This window comes from Telopea speciosissima, chromosome 7 (assembly GCF_018873765.1).
Source record: "Telopea speciosissima isolate NSW1024214 ecotype Mountain lineage chromosome 7, Tspe_v1, whole genome shotgun sequence".
In the NCBI taxonomy this organism is placed as follows: domain Eukaryota; kingdom Viridiplantae; phylum Streptophyta; class Magnoliopsida; order Proteales; family Proteaceae; genus Telopea; species Telopea speciosissima.
In genome coordinates, this window is record NC_057922.1 from 54,310,618 (window position 1) to 54,325,085 (window position 14,468).

Here is a 14,468-nt window from a genome sequence, read left to right on the forward strand (position 1 = left end):
CCTTTCTCGTGATCCAAAGTTCGAAATCGAAGAAGAAATGGTGAAGAGATACTGATAATTAATGGGTTGGACGCCAAGAAATTTCGATTTGCCTAAGATTGACAGCCCACGCATCTAATCCGTAATTTCTTTATTTCTTCTTCTTCTGTACAAAACCAACTACTTTTTCTCACCCATCCCTTTCTGAATTTATCAAATTCTTCTCTTCCCTATCTGCTTTCCAACCACTTTCGTCCCCTCACTCCTCGTACATCATAAATAAAATCTCTCTCTCTCTCTCACTCACTCTCTTCCTTCAGTTCATCTCATTGATCGATCAATCGATCGATTCAATGGCCGAACCATCATCTTCCTTCTGCTCTGCTAAATTTCTGGTAGTGATTTGCCTAATAACGGCGATTCCTCTGGCACTGGTGATATCGTTGGAGAGGAGAATCAAATCGGAAGAGGGTTACGGAGGCAGTTACGAGTACTACAGTAATGGATGGTTGAGGGAGAGTTGCAAATGGGACGATCTCAACCGTCGGTTCCTCATCTCCTCCTTCGACGGCGGTCTCTCCCAGATCTTACTTCCCCATGATCACAACTCCGGCACAGTTTTGCTGGAAGAGGCCGTCGTCCATGACGATGAGGTTGCAGGAAACGCCACTTTGGGGATCGTGATTGACCGGAGCAGGAATCGCCTTCTCGTTGCCATTGCCGATGTCCTCGGCAATCGTTATGGTGCCGTCGCTGCTTACGATCTCACCACCTGGAATCGCCTCTTCCTCACTCAGCTCAGCGGCCTACCAGGTGAGTCTTCACGAGTCATTGACTCATCTGTGACATTTTTTCCGATTTAGTTTATCCTCCTGTCTGCACGACTACTACTATCTCTTTGGAGTTTGGACCACGGTTTAAAATCCGGAATCGGAGGAATTGATTGATTCGAATCGGTCAAGCTCGATTTTAGTTCTTGTTATGGTTCCAGTCGATTCTTGACCGATTCAACTGAATCGGTTTCTAATTCCGCTTATTTGAACCTTGGATTCGACTGATCTCAACTCTGATTATGTTTGATTTCCACACTTCTCTTTTAGATCGGCTATGAATGAAGTTATATTTTATTTATTGGATCGAGTTTCCATCCACCAACGGATCTCATTCACCGACGGGTGAGAGAAGGGGGGAGGGGCGGGAATAGGTATCGAGAGGATATTTTGGAACATAGAAAACCCTAAAAGGGGTTTGTGAACCCTAAAATGATGGGTTGAGGAAAACTTTATCCTTGTTTATTTATTTGTCTTTTTTCCTTCTTTTAGGTAATAAAATAGCAGAAAAACAATGTGACGTATATCTTGTAAGAAAATCTATAGGTTTGTGTAATCGAAACTCTAAACAGTCACACATGTGGAAATCTTTTGTTTCTTCTTTCTAATTCCGTTTTCCAAGTTTTTAATATATTCCGAGATGAGGTTGATCCTATGTCGAATTCGGGGTTTTTAAACTTTATCAGAGTTTGTTCCAATTTCATAACTACTACATTGTTTTGTTTAAGGATATCAATTGGTCGCTTTGATCCGGTTTAGATTTGTTATTGGGTCAACCTGAAACCAAACCATTAAGGAAGTTTTTGGTTTTTGTTTTATTCCAGTTTGTTATCAATTTGCAATCGGGTTACTATTAAGTCCAGCTTGATCCGGTTCAAGTCTACATGTATACATAAGGAAAATAATGGCAAAATTATGCTTTTTTGTTCTTTTTTTTTTCTTTTTTTCTTTTCCATGGTTTCTTATCAGGCTACTATCGGTTTGATTCTAGTTGAATTGATCGATTTTGATCTATCCAATCGGTTCATCGGTTCGGGCTGAAATTTGACACTCTAATTAATTAGACTTTTAACATTGTTTCCTAATTTCATTTGTTTGTTTGTTTGCTTTCTACATGAATCATGAACTCATTTAATTGGTTAATTAGGGGATGAGAAGTCATTCGCAGATGATGTGGCAGTGGATTCAGATGGCAATGCTTACATAACAGATGCCAAGAACAACAAGATATGGAAGGTAGGGGTGGAGGGAGACCTTAAATATGTGATCAAAAGCCCACTTTTCCACCCCAAGGAGTGGTACAAGACTTTTGTAGGCCTCAATGGTATAGTTTACCATCCTAAGGGTTTCTTGCTAGTTATCCACACCTTCACTGGCAATCTCTTCAAGATAGATCATTTGGGGGATGTTAAGGAAGAGGTTCAAGTTAAGTTAGTTAAGTTGGTTGGAGGAGGTTCTTTGGCCCTTGGGGATGGCATGGAGCTTATGTCTCCTACAAAGCTTGTAGTAGCAGGATCAACACCTTCTGGGAGATTGGTTGAGAGCTTGGATGAATGGGAAACCGCGAAGGTGGTCGCTAAGTACTCCGGGCCTTTGCATCGGTTAGCCACCGGCGTTACTGTCAAGGATGGAAAGCCATATCTGAACCACATGTTTGGCTTGGGACTGCCTAGGAGAAAGCATGTCATCGTCGAGGCCGCCTTCTCCCCGGTTTAAGTCTGCCGGCATACTTAGATCAATAATATGTAGTTACTATAGTTACAAGTCTTAAGATCATAGCATAGGATAGATAATCAAGGATCTTAACTTTCTAAGTACGGGGAGTGATTCATGCATGTTGAAAACATTATATGCCATTCTTTGGTTTGTCTAGTTAGTTAGTGTATGTTTTGTTTATCAAAAAAATAAATAAAAAATTAATGTATGTTTTTCTTTTTAATTATTTGTTTGGAGAGGGTTCTCTAAACAAGCAGCATAGGGAGCGCATCAATGAGGGGCAACAAACAGTTTCATACAAAGGGGTAGAGAGGTTATTTCATGAGAGAGAGAGAGAGAGAGAGATGGCACTAATGTACCCGGCTCAAAGAACCTTTTCGATCTTTAATGTATAGTATTTTTCAAGAGAGGGTTTCCCACATCACTAGTGTGGGGGAATTTGCCATGTCACACCAGTCACAGTGTGGGGAATGGTATCATCCACATGGGGTATATATGATCAGAGATAGAGAATAAAAAAATATGGAAAATATTCTCTGAACCGTCAAGGTAGGGTAAGATAGCACCTCTGTGTCTATCTCTCCTCATGGAAATGACCTCATTGCCCTCTTATGTACGGCATTCTTTTGCCACGCTTCATTCATGGTGTGCTCCCATATGTTGCTTGCGTAGATAATCCTCTCTATAATTTATTTATGGAAAAAAGGAGCCAATCCGGGAGTGTGGTGCCCTAGACACAGGATGGGGCGAAATGATCATCCCACCCCCATGAAAGGCAAAAATTTCACCCCTGTTGATGCTTCCGCTTAATGCTCCCATTGGCCTTTGTGTTGGCGCAAGGGCCATACTCCCAGACAGAAAACTCTTCCCCTGTATTTATTCACTCTTAAACTAGACAATGTCTGCTTCTTGTTATAGCCCAAGAAGTCCTTGTTATCTGTTTTTTACTTGGCCTGGCTAAAATTTTTTTACGTTTCTCCTATTGTATTTTCACTTATTATGACCAAATCAATCATTCATGATTATAGTATTCAGGCAAAATATTTGGCTTCTTCCCTGAATTTATCAACTATTATAAATCCAAGTCCAGCCCAACGAATGTTTTAGTTGGGCTTCAAAACATGAGCTTTGTGCCGCTGGTTGAATCAAAATTTTGTTTTGGCTGTCTCTGACTCATCTCATCCTTCCTGATTATTATAGCTGAATTTTGTTCCTTTTTCAATTGGATTAACAAAGTCTCTAAGTTTGATTCAAAATCTTAAGGTGTTAAGAAGAGAGAGCTGCTCAAGTATTTGAAGTCATTAGGACCTAAACAAATCAATGTGGAACTATCTCCCATCATCTCAACAATGTTTCAGGAATCGGTCACATCGGCTGATTCGGACTTTTCCAGATTGGATCATCCGATCCAAAAGAGGCCTGAGGAATCACTCTGAATTGGGATCACAGATGCCAATTCTGATTCAAATCAAGCGATTCACCTGATCCGATTTCAATTCCTCAATCCATGTACCTCCAGACCCAAAAAGAAAAACAAAAAAAGAAGATGAGATAAAAGGAAATAGTTTGTTCAGATTATATTTAAACTACACTCTTATCCACTTCAAGGGATAATTATAAACACCTTCAGCTTCAAAAAATAAAAAACTTCTCTTGCTAATGATATATTTTTCTTTGGGGAAAGTTTTCATACACGGGTAAGCCGTGTATGTGAGAGGGTCTTTCACAAAGAGTTGGAAAAGTCATAAATCCCCACTCATTAATTAATGCCTTGAAACTCCCACCCTTTCACATACACGGTTTACAGGACCGTGTATGAAAACTTTCCACCTTTTTCTTTAAAGGGTTATAGGATATTTGTTTCAAAATCAAACCACAAGCTTTTATATGAAAGAATGAATTCCAATTATTATATGATTATATCGTAACCATCAACAACGAGTATAGAGAAGTGGAAATTATTATGGAACAATAGAAGTGTAAAGAAACACATGCATTGTTTTTTCTTTTATTTATTTAAATATTTTTTGGGGAGTGTTTGTGAACGGGAGCCAGGTCTTTCTATTTTTATTTTTTATGGTTAAGGGGGACCAGGTCTTAATGATTACAACCTATGTGTTAAAAACACCATTTTAAATCTATTTAGAATGGCTTTAGATAACAACTTCTAACAAGGAAAAATGTGCATTTTAAAAACAAAAATGTGTTCAATAAAGTAGAAGAAAATTGAAAGTAGATGATAGAGACCTTTAGCATATTTTTATTATCTTACATAAAAGAAAATACATAAAAGAGAGAACACATAAAGAGAAGAAAGTTGAAGAGAGAAAAGAGAAACTTAGTAAGAATACATATAACTTGAACTTGATATTATAACAAAGAAAGGAAAACAACTTACAATAGAGTTCTTTAAACTAGAGACTCCTTAAATAGACATAAGACAGTAAGAAGAGAATGGGAGACGAGGAAATAGTACACAAAGTAAGGTGGTACACTAACATAAGCGGTACACTAGGGAAGGTGGAAGACATAGGTAGTGGAGAGAAGACTTGAAAAAAGAGGAGGTGGAATATTTATTGTATAATCAAATACTCAAAAAAAGTAGGGAGAAGGTTCTCTAAGCCGTTGGGGGTAAAGTAGGGAGAAAATTCTTAATTTAAGCCGTTGGGGGTAGGGTATGCTAGCATCTTTGTGCCTATCTCTCTCCTCTACACATAAAATGACCATGTTGCCTTCCAATGTATGATATTATTTTACTGCATGTTATTGATGTGCTCCTCTATATTGCTTGCTCAGAGAACCCTCTCCCAAATAGTATAATCATGTAAAATGGTAAATGATATTTTAATGTCCTATCTTGATTATACAGTCAAAAAATTTGTTATTTCAACAATTTTACTAACTAATGGCATAATATTGGGGGTTTTGGTTCTATTTGGCCTTTTTTTTTGGGGGGGGGGGGGGGAGGGGGTTGGTCCATTTTTTTAGGTTCTTAAGATTAGTGGGGTTTTCGTGATGCACTGATGTTTTGTGCATGTACAATTGTCGTCATCCATGGGGAAGGGGACAATTTTCAACATCTACAGTATCAAAGCAATATTCTGATATTTTAGCATAAGATGATAGCACTAAAACAGTTTAATTATTGACTCTACAGAAAAACTGAATGAGCCTCATTAAGCTAGAGATTTTCTTTCTTTGAGTCCAATTTTTCAATCTATGACAAAGTTGTTTCATATTTCTAGGGCAACGTTACCTTCTATTAAGTTCAAGACTTAAGACAGATTACTATGACTATCCCAAACAAGAAATACAGATTAAATTTTGATATCATATAAAGTTAACAAGTTTCTTAATTATCTTACTACAAATTTTAGTCACCAAAATACATTACACAACCAAATAGGTGAACAAATTTCTATACTACATAAATTCAATACGTCGAGTTCCGATACCACATATCCCTAGCCAAGGTGGGTGTGATTGCGATTATCATAGTTGCCTAAGCCTGTCTGAGAATGAATACTCTGCACATACATTCACCTGAAACTACATCTCAGTTGCCAATACCTGTCCCACTTCGAGGCTGGATTAGGTTCTCGTACGAAATCCATTCTCGGTGGATGGCGCACAATGGAATCCACTTACTCTCTTGGATTCCATCTGTGTGCCATCCAGATCCAGTGTACGAGAACCTAAACAATCCTTTCCCACTTCTTGCCATTTGAAAGGTGAATAGGGATATATATATATATGGAAGCAAAAGGGATAGGTGCTGGCATCTGAAATGTACGTTCAGGTGAATGTATGTGTAGAGGATTCATCCTCGTTTGAGTCTACTCGACCACATGAAGGGGTCGGTTTGATGATTTGATTGATTTTTTTTGGGGGGGGGAGGGGGTCTCTACCTGTCAACGTGGCCCCTGTGCCCAATGCATGGGCCAATCACAACGCATGCGAGAGCATCAATGGAGGTGAGATTTTTGCATTCAAGGACTTCGCTTGGTCATATGTATTGGTCAGTTCAAGCAAGTTAGCATGATTTTTGACACCCAAATCTACATGCTTCCATATGTTGCCTATGTTTAGGTAATCAAAATCGATGAAGGGAGTAGTCTTTGGCATTTTTCTGATCCAATCTTGATCTGGATTAGATGGAATGGCTTGAATCACCTTGGAAAAACTATGATAGAATTTTTTTTTAAAAAGAAAAAGAAATATGTCTCTAAGCTAAAGGCATTTCCTATGCTCTCTCACGTAAGTGTTTTTTATTTTTTTTTTCATCTAAAAAAATGAATATAAAACCATAATGTGAAAGGATGTAGGAAATGTTGTAGGCTCGAAGAACCCTTCCCCAAAAGAATAAATTGGCTTTGCTCTTTCTCTGGCTCTCCTCCTCCTACGTGGAGTTGAGATGGGGTATCAAACCCAAGCCCGCACCGACAAGCTTGAAAAATCAAAACCAAAATCAATTATTAAGAACACCATTTGATTTTGGTTTTTGAAAATATAATTTCTAAATGAATCGATTGCCCTTAGATAAGCCCGATTAATTCAATAAATCACCCAATTATCATCCATTACATTAATCAACCACTAAGGTTGACTAATAAGTATACATACAAACCAACTTAATTGAATTATTGGCCAAAATCAATTAAGACCGGTAATGAACCAAATAATTATTGATCAGTATCGAACTATCGGTATTATGAGCATAAAGAAAATGTTAGATGAACGGAAGAGAAGCATTATGATTCCTATTTAAGAAAATAAAGGTGATATTCAAAGCTGCAATAATTATGGAGGCATAAAACTAATGAGACATACTATGAAATTATGGGAGAGAGTTATAGAAATTTGCCTGAGAAAAAAAAAAACTACTATTACGGGAAAACCAATTTGGTTTTATGTCAAAAAGATCCACAATATAAGTTATTTATTTATTTAGGATACTCATGGACATATTTAGAGTTGCGAAAAAAATCTCTATATGGCCTTTATTGACTTATAAAAAAACTTATGATAGAGTCTCTATAGAGTTAATGTGGTAAGTATGAGAGAAGAAGTAAATATGGGGACATAATTAAAGATAGAGACGAAGAATGATGCACAGTCACGTGGCTCGCGCAACAGCGTGGGCCAATGGAAGCACACACAGGGGCATCGACTAGGGGATTTTTCATTCTGTAGGGCGCAAGGCAGTCATTTCAAGGGGGTTGTGTCTAGGCGCAGGTTGCATGTAACTAGGCAGTGTTCTTTTTCCCCTAAAGATATGTATAAAAGTATGGTAGATTAGTGTAAGAACTGTGGGGGATCAATCTACTGAATTCCCAATTTCAATTGGATTACACAAAGGATTAGCTTTAAGCCCTTATTTGTGTTGCGCTTATCATAAAAGATTTAATCAGATATTCATGATGAGGTTCTTGGTGTATGCTTTTTTATTGATGATATTATTTTGGTGGAATGAGACAAAAACAGAGATTATTGTCAAGTTGGAGCAATGGAGATCAACTTTGGAATCAAAAGTTCTAAGCTAAGTCGAACGAAGATGGAGTATATAGTGTGTTACTTTAGTTACACTAGGATGAATAATGAGGTGCTGAAAATTGATGAGAAGGAGGTGTGACAGTGGTGTTATCCGAAGAAAAAAAAAGAACGAAGAAAGAAAGAGAAACCAAGGCAGGGAGGGATGGAGAGGAGTGAGAGAGGAGAGAGAATGGGTTAGGTTAGGGTTGGGGTTGGGTTAAGGTTGGATACTCTCATGACCGTTGGATTAAGAAGTGCCACATGTCATGATTTTAATGGGGTAATTGACAGAAATTGTAAGATTAGGAATTGAAAGGATAAAAAACCTGAGAAGGAGATTCTGTAAAGTGATTATTTTAGGTAATTAAGATCAATCACAAATAAAGAAGCTGATGTAGAGGATAATGTTTCACATATAATTTAAATATGATGAATGAAATGGAGAGGTGTGTCTGGAGTGTTGAGTTATCTTTTAAAACTCTAAGAAAAATTTTAGAGGACAGTCATACAACTGACTATGATACATAATGCAGAATGTTGGGCAATTAAGGAGCATCATATAGATAAACTCAATGTAACTCATATGAGGATGTTGAGATGGATGTATAGCAAAACTTAGATGGATAAAATAAGGAATGATCATATTAGAGCTAATGTGGGAATAGCTCCAATACACGATAAGCTACGAGAAAATCGTTTGAAGTGGCATGGCCATGTTCAAAAGAGTCCTTTGGATGCACGAGTGTGGAAGAATGATTTAATTTATATTGAAGGAACTTAAAGAGCCAGGGACATACCTAAAATGATTCTTGGAGAAGTGGTGTGGAAAGACATGCACAACTTAGAACTTAGGTATTGTATCAAGTATGACCTCAAATAGAGCTTATTGGAGGGTACAGTTAAATTCATGTAGTTGACCCATTTAGTTGGGATAAGGCCAAGTTGTTGATGTTGTGTCAGACTATTAGTATTAGATTTGACTACTGGCATTTAATTAATTTTTGTTAATCAATTGGTTTCGACATTGTGCCTAAGATGTGCATGACTGGTTACGATCTAATTGAAACAAACCGATTTTCTCTCTCGAGAAACATGCACATTTAGGGAGAAAGAACACTGCCAAACTACATAACATATGCTAGCTCCTCCCTTATATGAAATGGCATATTTGTCCCTATTGTTGAAGGAGAGAGATAGACACAAGAGGCACTAGATTATGCTATGCGGTTGAATAGGGAACTCGATCCCTTTTTTCAATTGTGTAACCAAGGATTGTAATACCACTAGATTATGCTAGGCTTCGTGATTTTTCTGGTACTTGGATTGATGATCGCCCTAGTCTTATTTCTCATATCCTCTCCTATTTCTTGGGCTTGTTTACTAGTTCTAATCCTATGGGTATAGATAACTTTCTTGAATGTATTTTTCCCTAGAGTTTATGTGGAGCAAAACATGCACTTGTGTAGGCCTATGTCTGATTTAGAGATTAAATCAGCTATTTTTCAGATTGGGACATACAAAGCCCTAGGACTTGATGGTCTCCCTAGCAAGTTTTTTCAGTTTCATTGGTCTATAGTTGGTCACGTTGTTACTCAAGTTGTGCAAAGATTTTTCTCCAATGGTTTTATGCGCAAGAAATTTAACAAAGCTGTTGTGATTCTTATCTCTAAGCAACAAAACCCTGAGGAGATTACTCATTTTAGACCCAATAGTCTTTGTTCTGTCGTTTATATGGTCATTGCTAAGTCTATAGCTAATAGGTTAAAGCCTCTTTTGAATAGCCTAGTTAGCCCTTATCAAAGTGTGTTTGTCCCCTCTCAATCCATCTCAGACAACATTTATGTGGCACATGAAGTGTTACATCAAATGCTTAATAGCAAAAGTAAAAAGGGTTGTATGACACTCAAGCTAGATCTTAGCAAGGCCTATAATAGAATAGAATGGAGTTTTTTAGAAAGGGTGCTATTGAGAATGAGTTTTGATAATAGGGAGAATGTTCTCTGTGCCGCAGCGTAGGCTGCGCCCAGGCACATGGGCCTACCACTCAAGGGGACAGGGTGGTCATTATGCCCACCCCCATGTGCCTGGTCGCAGCCTGCACTACGGCACAAAGAATAGCACCCCTTGATAATATTTGGGTAAATTAGATCATGCAATGTGTCTCTACTGTAGAATATCATGTTAAATTTAATGGTGAAGTCATTGGTACAGTAACCCCTACTGGGGGACTTCGACAAGGTTGTCTCCTTAACCCTTATTTGTTCATTCTCTATCAAGAAGCCTTCTCGAGTAAACTCCTTCAGGCTGAACAGCCCCATCTTATTTCAGGGATCAAGACTAGCAGATTTGGGCCTAGTATTTCTCACATTTTCTTTGTGGATGACTGTTTTTTTTTTTTTTTTTTCCATAGCTAAGTTGAGTGAATATAATGTAATTGCTGATTTCATCCATGATTTCTGTTTAGCTTCAAGATAAGAGCTGAATTTAGGAAACTCAAATGTTAGTTTTAGTCCTTTCACCTCTATGGACTTCAGAGTATCTATCTCTAATGTTGCGGTGTTCAAGAAGTCACTGTTCATGGCAAATACCTAGGATTGCCCATTGAATTTTGTGGATCTAAGAAAATTATTTTCTCCTTCCATTGTGGAGCGTGTGCATAGGAAGTTAGTTGATTGGAAGAATAATTTCTTATCCATTGCTGCTAAGGAGGTTCTAATTAAAGCAGTGGTCTTTAGTCTTCCATCTTATGCTATGTCCATTTTTTCCTACCTATGTCCATTTGTCATGATTTGAGTAAAGCTATAAAGCATTTTTTGTGGAAAGATTCTAATGGAACGGGAGTTTTTTGGATTAACTGGTCACACCTTTGTCAAAGCAAGCATAATGGTGGTCTTGGATTTCGTGATTTTAGGAGTTTTAATTGTACCTTACTTGCTAGGCAGTGTTGGAGGATCCTCAATAATCCGGAGGCTATTTGGATGAAAGTTCTCAAGGGAAAATATTTTTCTCAAACCTCTTTTCTAGAAGCGCCCATAAAAAAAGTCTTGTTCTTAGGCATGACATAGTTTAGTTTATGGTCATGATCTCTTGATTAAAGATCTCTGTAGGAGAATAGGAGATGGTACTTCTACTAGGATTTATCTTAACGCTTGGGTCTCATCTATCGCATCTAGTACAATCTCTAGTTCTCCTACCAATAACTTGCATCTTATGTCCGACCTTATTGACTCTAGACTAGCTTGATGGAATTTGATTGGGTTAAAAATGCCTTTTATACTATTGAGGTATCAACTATCTTAAGAATTCCTTTGGGTGTTGCCTCTAAAGCTAACTCTTGGTTCTAGACTATTTCTTTAAATGGTTTTTATTCAGTAAAATAAGCATATTATCTAGTTTTGCATCATCTTAATTTTGTTGATTCTCCTAGCTCTAAGTTAGCTCAACCTTTATTTTGGAAGCATCTATGGAAACCAAAACTGCTCCCTAAACTCAAGGTCTTTTTATGGAAATGTTGTAATATAATTGTTGTCAAACATTGCTTATTTCTAAGGCACATTTCACCAAATCCCATTTGCCCACTATGTCTCCCGACTGAAGAGAATGTTTTACATGCTTTGTTCTTGTGTAAATTTGCCTCTGATTGTTGGAGGGCTCCTCCCTTCAAATTTAATACCAATAATTTACAAGGAATTTTTTATGGTGGATGTAGTGCAGCAGTTCTTAAATATTTCAGCTCATTTTCTGATTCCTGAAGATGCAGTGCTTTAATGGAACAATTTTATTTTTAACCATATTAACCCTTCTCTTTTTTATGTAATTCAGGGGTTTTATCACTCTGTTGAGAAAGGAAGACATGGTATAAACACTATGGCGAATTTTGCTGGCTCCCACTTCAAAATTCCTGCATCTTTCCATGAGTCTGTTAGGAAGGCCTCATCCACCTTCTACTGGGGGGAATCTGAGAAAGGGGCAACAATTCATTGGATGTCATGGGCTAGGCTATGCAGGTCAAAAAGCAATGGTGGTTTGGGGTTCAAGGATTCTAGACTCCAGAATCAGGCTTTACTAGCCAAGGCAGCCTGGAGGTTGTGGGAATCCCCTGACTCCTTTTGGGCGAACTTTTATCGAAGCTATTTATTTCCCAACTTCAGATTTTCTTCATGCAAGATTGGGAAACAAGCCCTCGTGGGGCTAGCGAAGTCTAATGGAAGGGAGAAAAGTCTTGCAGGATGGATTATTGTGGCAAGTGGGAAATGGTAATCAAATTAATATTTGGGAAGATCGATGGGTACTCTCCTTGTTAGGTTATAAACTCCAGTACACTCGCCCATCGAATTGCCATCTCTCATCCGTTGTGGACCTTATTGACCCTGGAAACCAGACTTGGCATATGGATTTACTACAACTTTACTTTCAACCTTCTGACAGAGAAGCCATCCTCAAAATCCCTCTTAGTTTATTTGTGGCTGCGGATAAGCGTATTTGGGACCATAGCCGAATGGGATCTTCAGTGTCAAATTAGCCAACCAAATGTTGGTGAAAATGCAGGATGAGAAAGAGGCTGCAAATGCATCATCATCAAGGGTGCGTAATTGGGATTTTGTTCCAGATTCTATTTGGAAGCGTATCTGGGCTATAAGAACCTTACCCAAGATAAAAACCTTCAATTGGCGTGCATTCAATGAAGGTTTAGCTACTGGAGATGGATTAGCTAACTGAAAGGTTCCTATTGACCCGGTTTGCGCTAGATGTGGAGCACAAAGGGAAACAGTGGGACACCTGCTCTTTGAATGTTCGTTTTCCAGAGCAATATGGTTTGGAAGCTCTCTAACGCACTCTCCCTCCTTTACCTCGGCTCCATCTCTGCATGAATGACTAAGTGGTTGGGATGTGCTATTTCGCAAGGATAAAGGGCTGGCCCGAGAATCACTTGTGAAAGCTTCTTTCATATGCTGGTACATTTGGCGTGCAAGGAATGACATGGTGTTTAAAAGTAAATCCTGGACACCTGTAGAGGTTATTTCAGCTGCAGAGAGGGCGTATAATGAATACGCTTCTGCAATGGCAACCCCAACAAAGGCTCATGCTCCTGCTACTTTTCCGACATCAAATGATAAGGCGCGTTGGGCTCTCCCTCTTGTTGGTATGATGAAGGCAAACTGTGATGCAGCACTTACAAAGGATATATCTAGAGGGGGCTTGGGGGTTATTTTCAGAGATCATAGAGGTGTACAAATGAAGGCCCTCTCAATCCCCTTCCATCTCAGTTTGGTTCTTCAAGGGGAAGCAGCGGCAGTTCGAAGTGCTCTCATCCAAGCCCTTGAAGATGGACACCAATGATTGCAAGTGGAATTTGATAGCAAGGAACTTCTCTCCTTTCTCCTCGACCCCAACCGTGTTCCACCCTCTGAAGCGGCTATCATGATTGCGGACGTAAGGCGATTAGCTGCCTCTTTTACGTCTATTTCCTTTCTTTGTATTCCAAGGGATCTAAACTCTGTTGCAGATACCTTGGCTAGGAAGGCCCTGTCCATCATGTGTAATACAGATTGGCCGCTTACCATTCCGTGGCTTCATACCCTTTGCCTAAATGAAGCCATTGGCTGTACACATGCCTTTGATCAGTAAATTTATTTCTTACCAAAAAAAAAAAAAAAGACATAGTATAAATAGGAATCATTATGAGTATCATTCTGATGGTTCTTGGAAATCTAATAATGCTTGTGGTGGCAAGGGGGTTATCATTCGGAATTCTAATGGAACTTTTGTTGTAGCTAAATGTAGATTTGGGTGTCCACTAAGAGACGACATTCTCTTGGCTAGAAGCTTATCTCTTCAACATTTACAAGTGTGTTTGATTCTTTAGGTCTTCTTGCTTGTTTGAATAGGTCAGCGTCAGCCCCGGATTGGGTGAGTAATGTTCTAGTTGATGACATTTTACATTTGTGTAATGAATTTTCTAGTGTCTGTTTTTGTTATATTCCTCGTAATTTGAATAGAGAAACCCATGTATTAGCTAAGGGGGCTTCTTTGGTCCATGTGTCTAACGTCTGGTGGGTTCAGTCACATCCTTTCATTGTACAACTTGTTATTCTTAAGTGCATAAAAGATTTCTGAAGGTTCCCTTAAAAAATCGCTTGGTGGGGGCGTTTCCCCCCTTCTTTGATTAAAAAAAAAGAAAAGGATTGTAAACTCAAAATCCGAGTCAAATTGGTACCAAAAACTCGGCCCCAAGTCTAAACAACCCTAGAATCGCCAAATTTGGTTTTGGTCATTGATGATTTGATCGATTCGATTTCGGATATTTTAAATAGTGTGTAACCCATTCATGGTTCTAAGTATCGATTCCGTATTGTCCATATCGGATGATACGTATCGGTTTTGCTAGTCGCCATCAATACCGATATCATG

The 14,468-nt window shown here is 38.5% G+C and overlaps 1 protein-coding gene across 1 annotated transcript; it reads left to right on the forward strand.

Moving 5' to 3' along the window:
- The first annotated feature begins 232 nt into the window (after positions 1–232).
- On the forward strand, positions 233–2,651 carry LOC122669952. Its single transcript, XM_043866873.1, has 2 exons — positions 233–792; positions 1,957–2,651. Exons 1-2 carry the CDS (start codon positions 333–335, stop codon positions 2,523–2,525), a joined length of 1,029 nt encoding a protein of 342 aa, XP_043722808.1. The 5' UTR covers positions 233–332; the 3' UTR covers positions 2,526–2,651.
- The last annotated feature ends 11,817 nt before the right edge of the window (positions 2,652–14,468 follow it).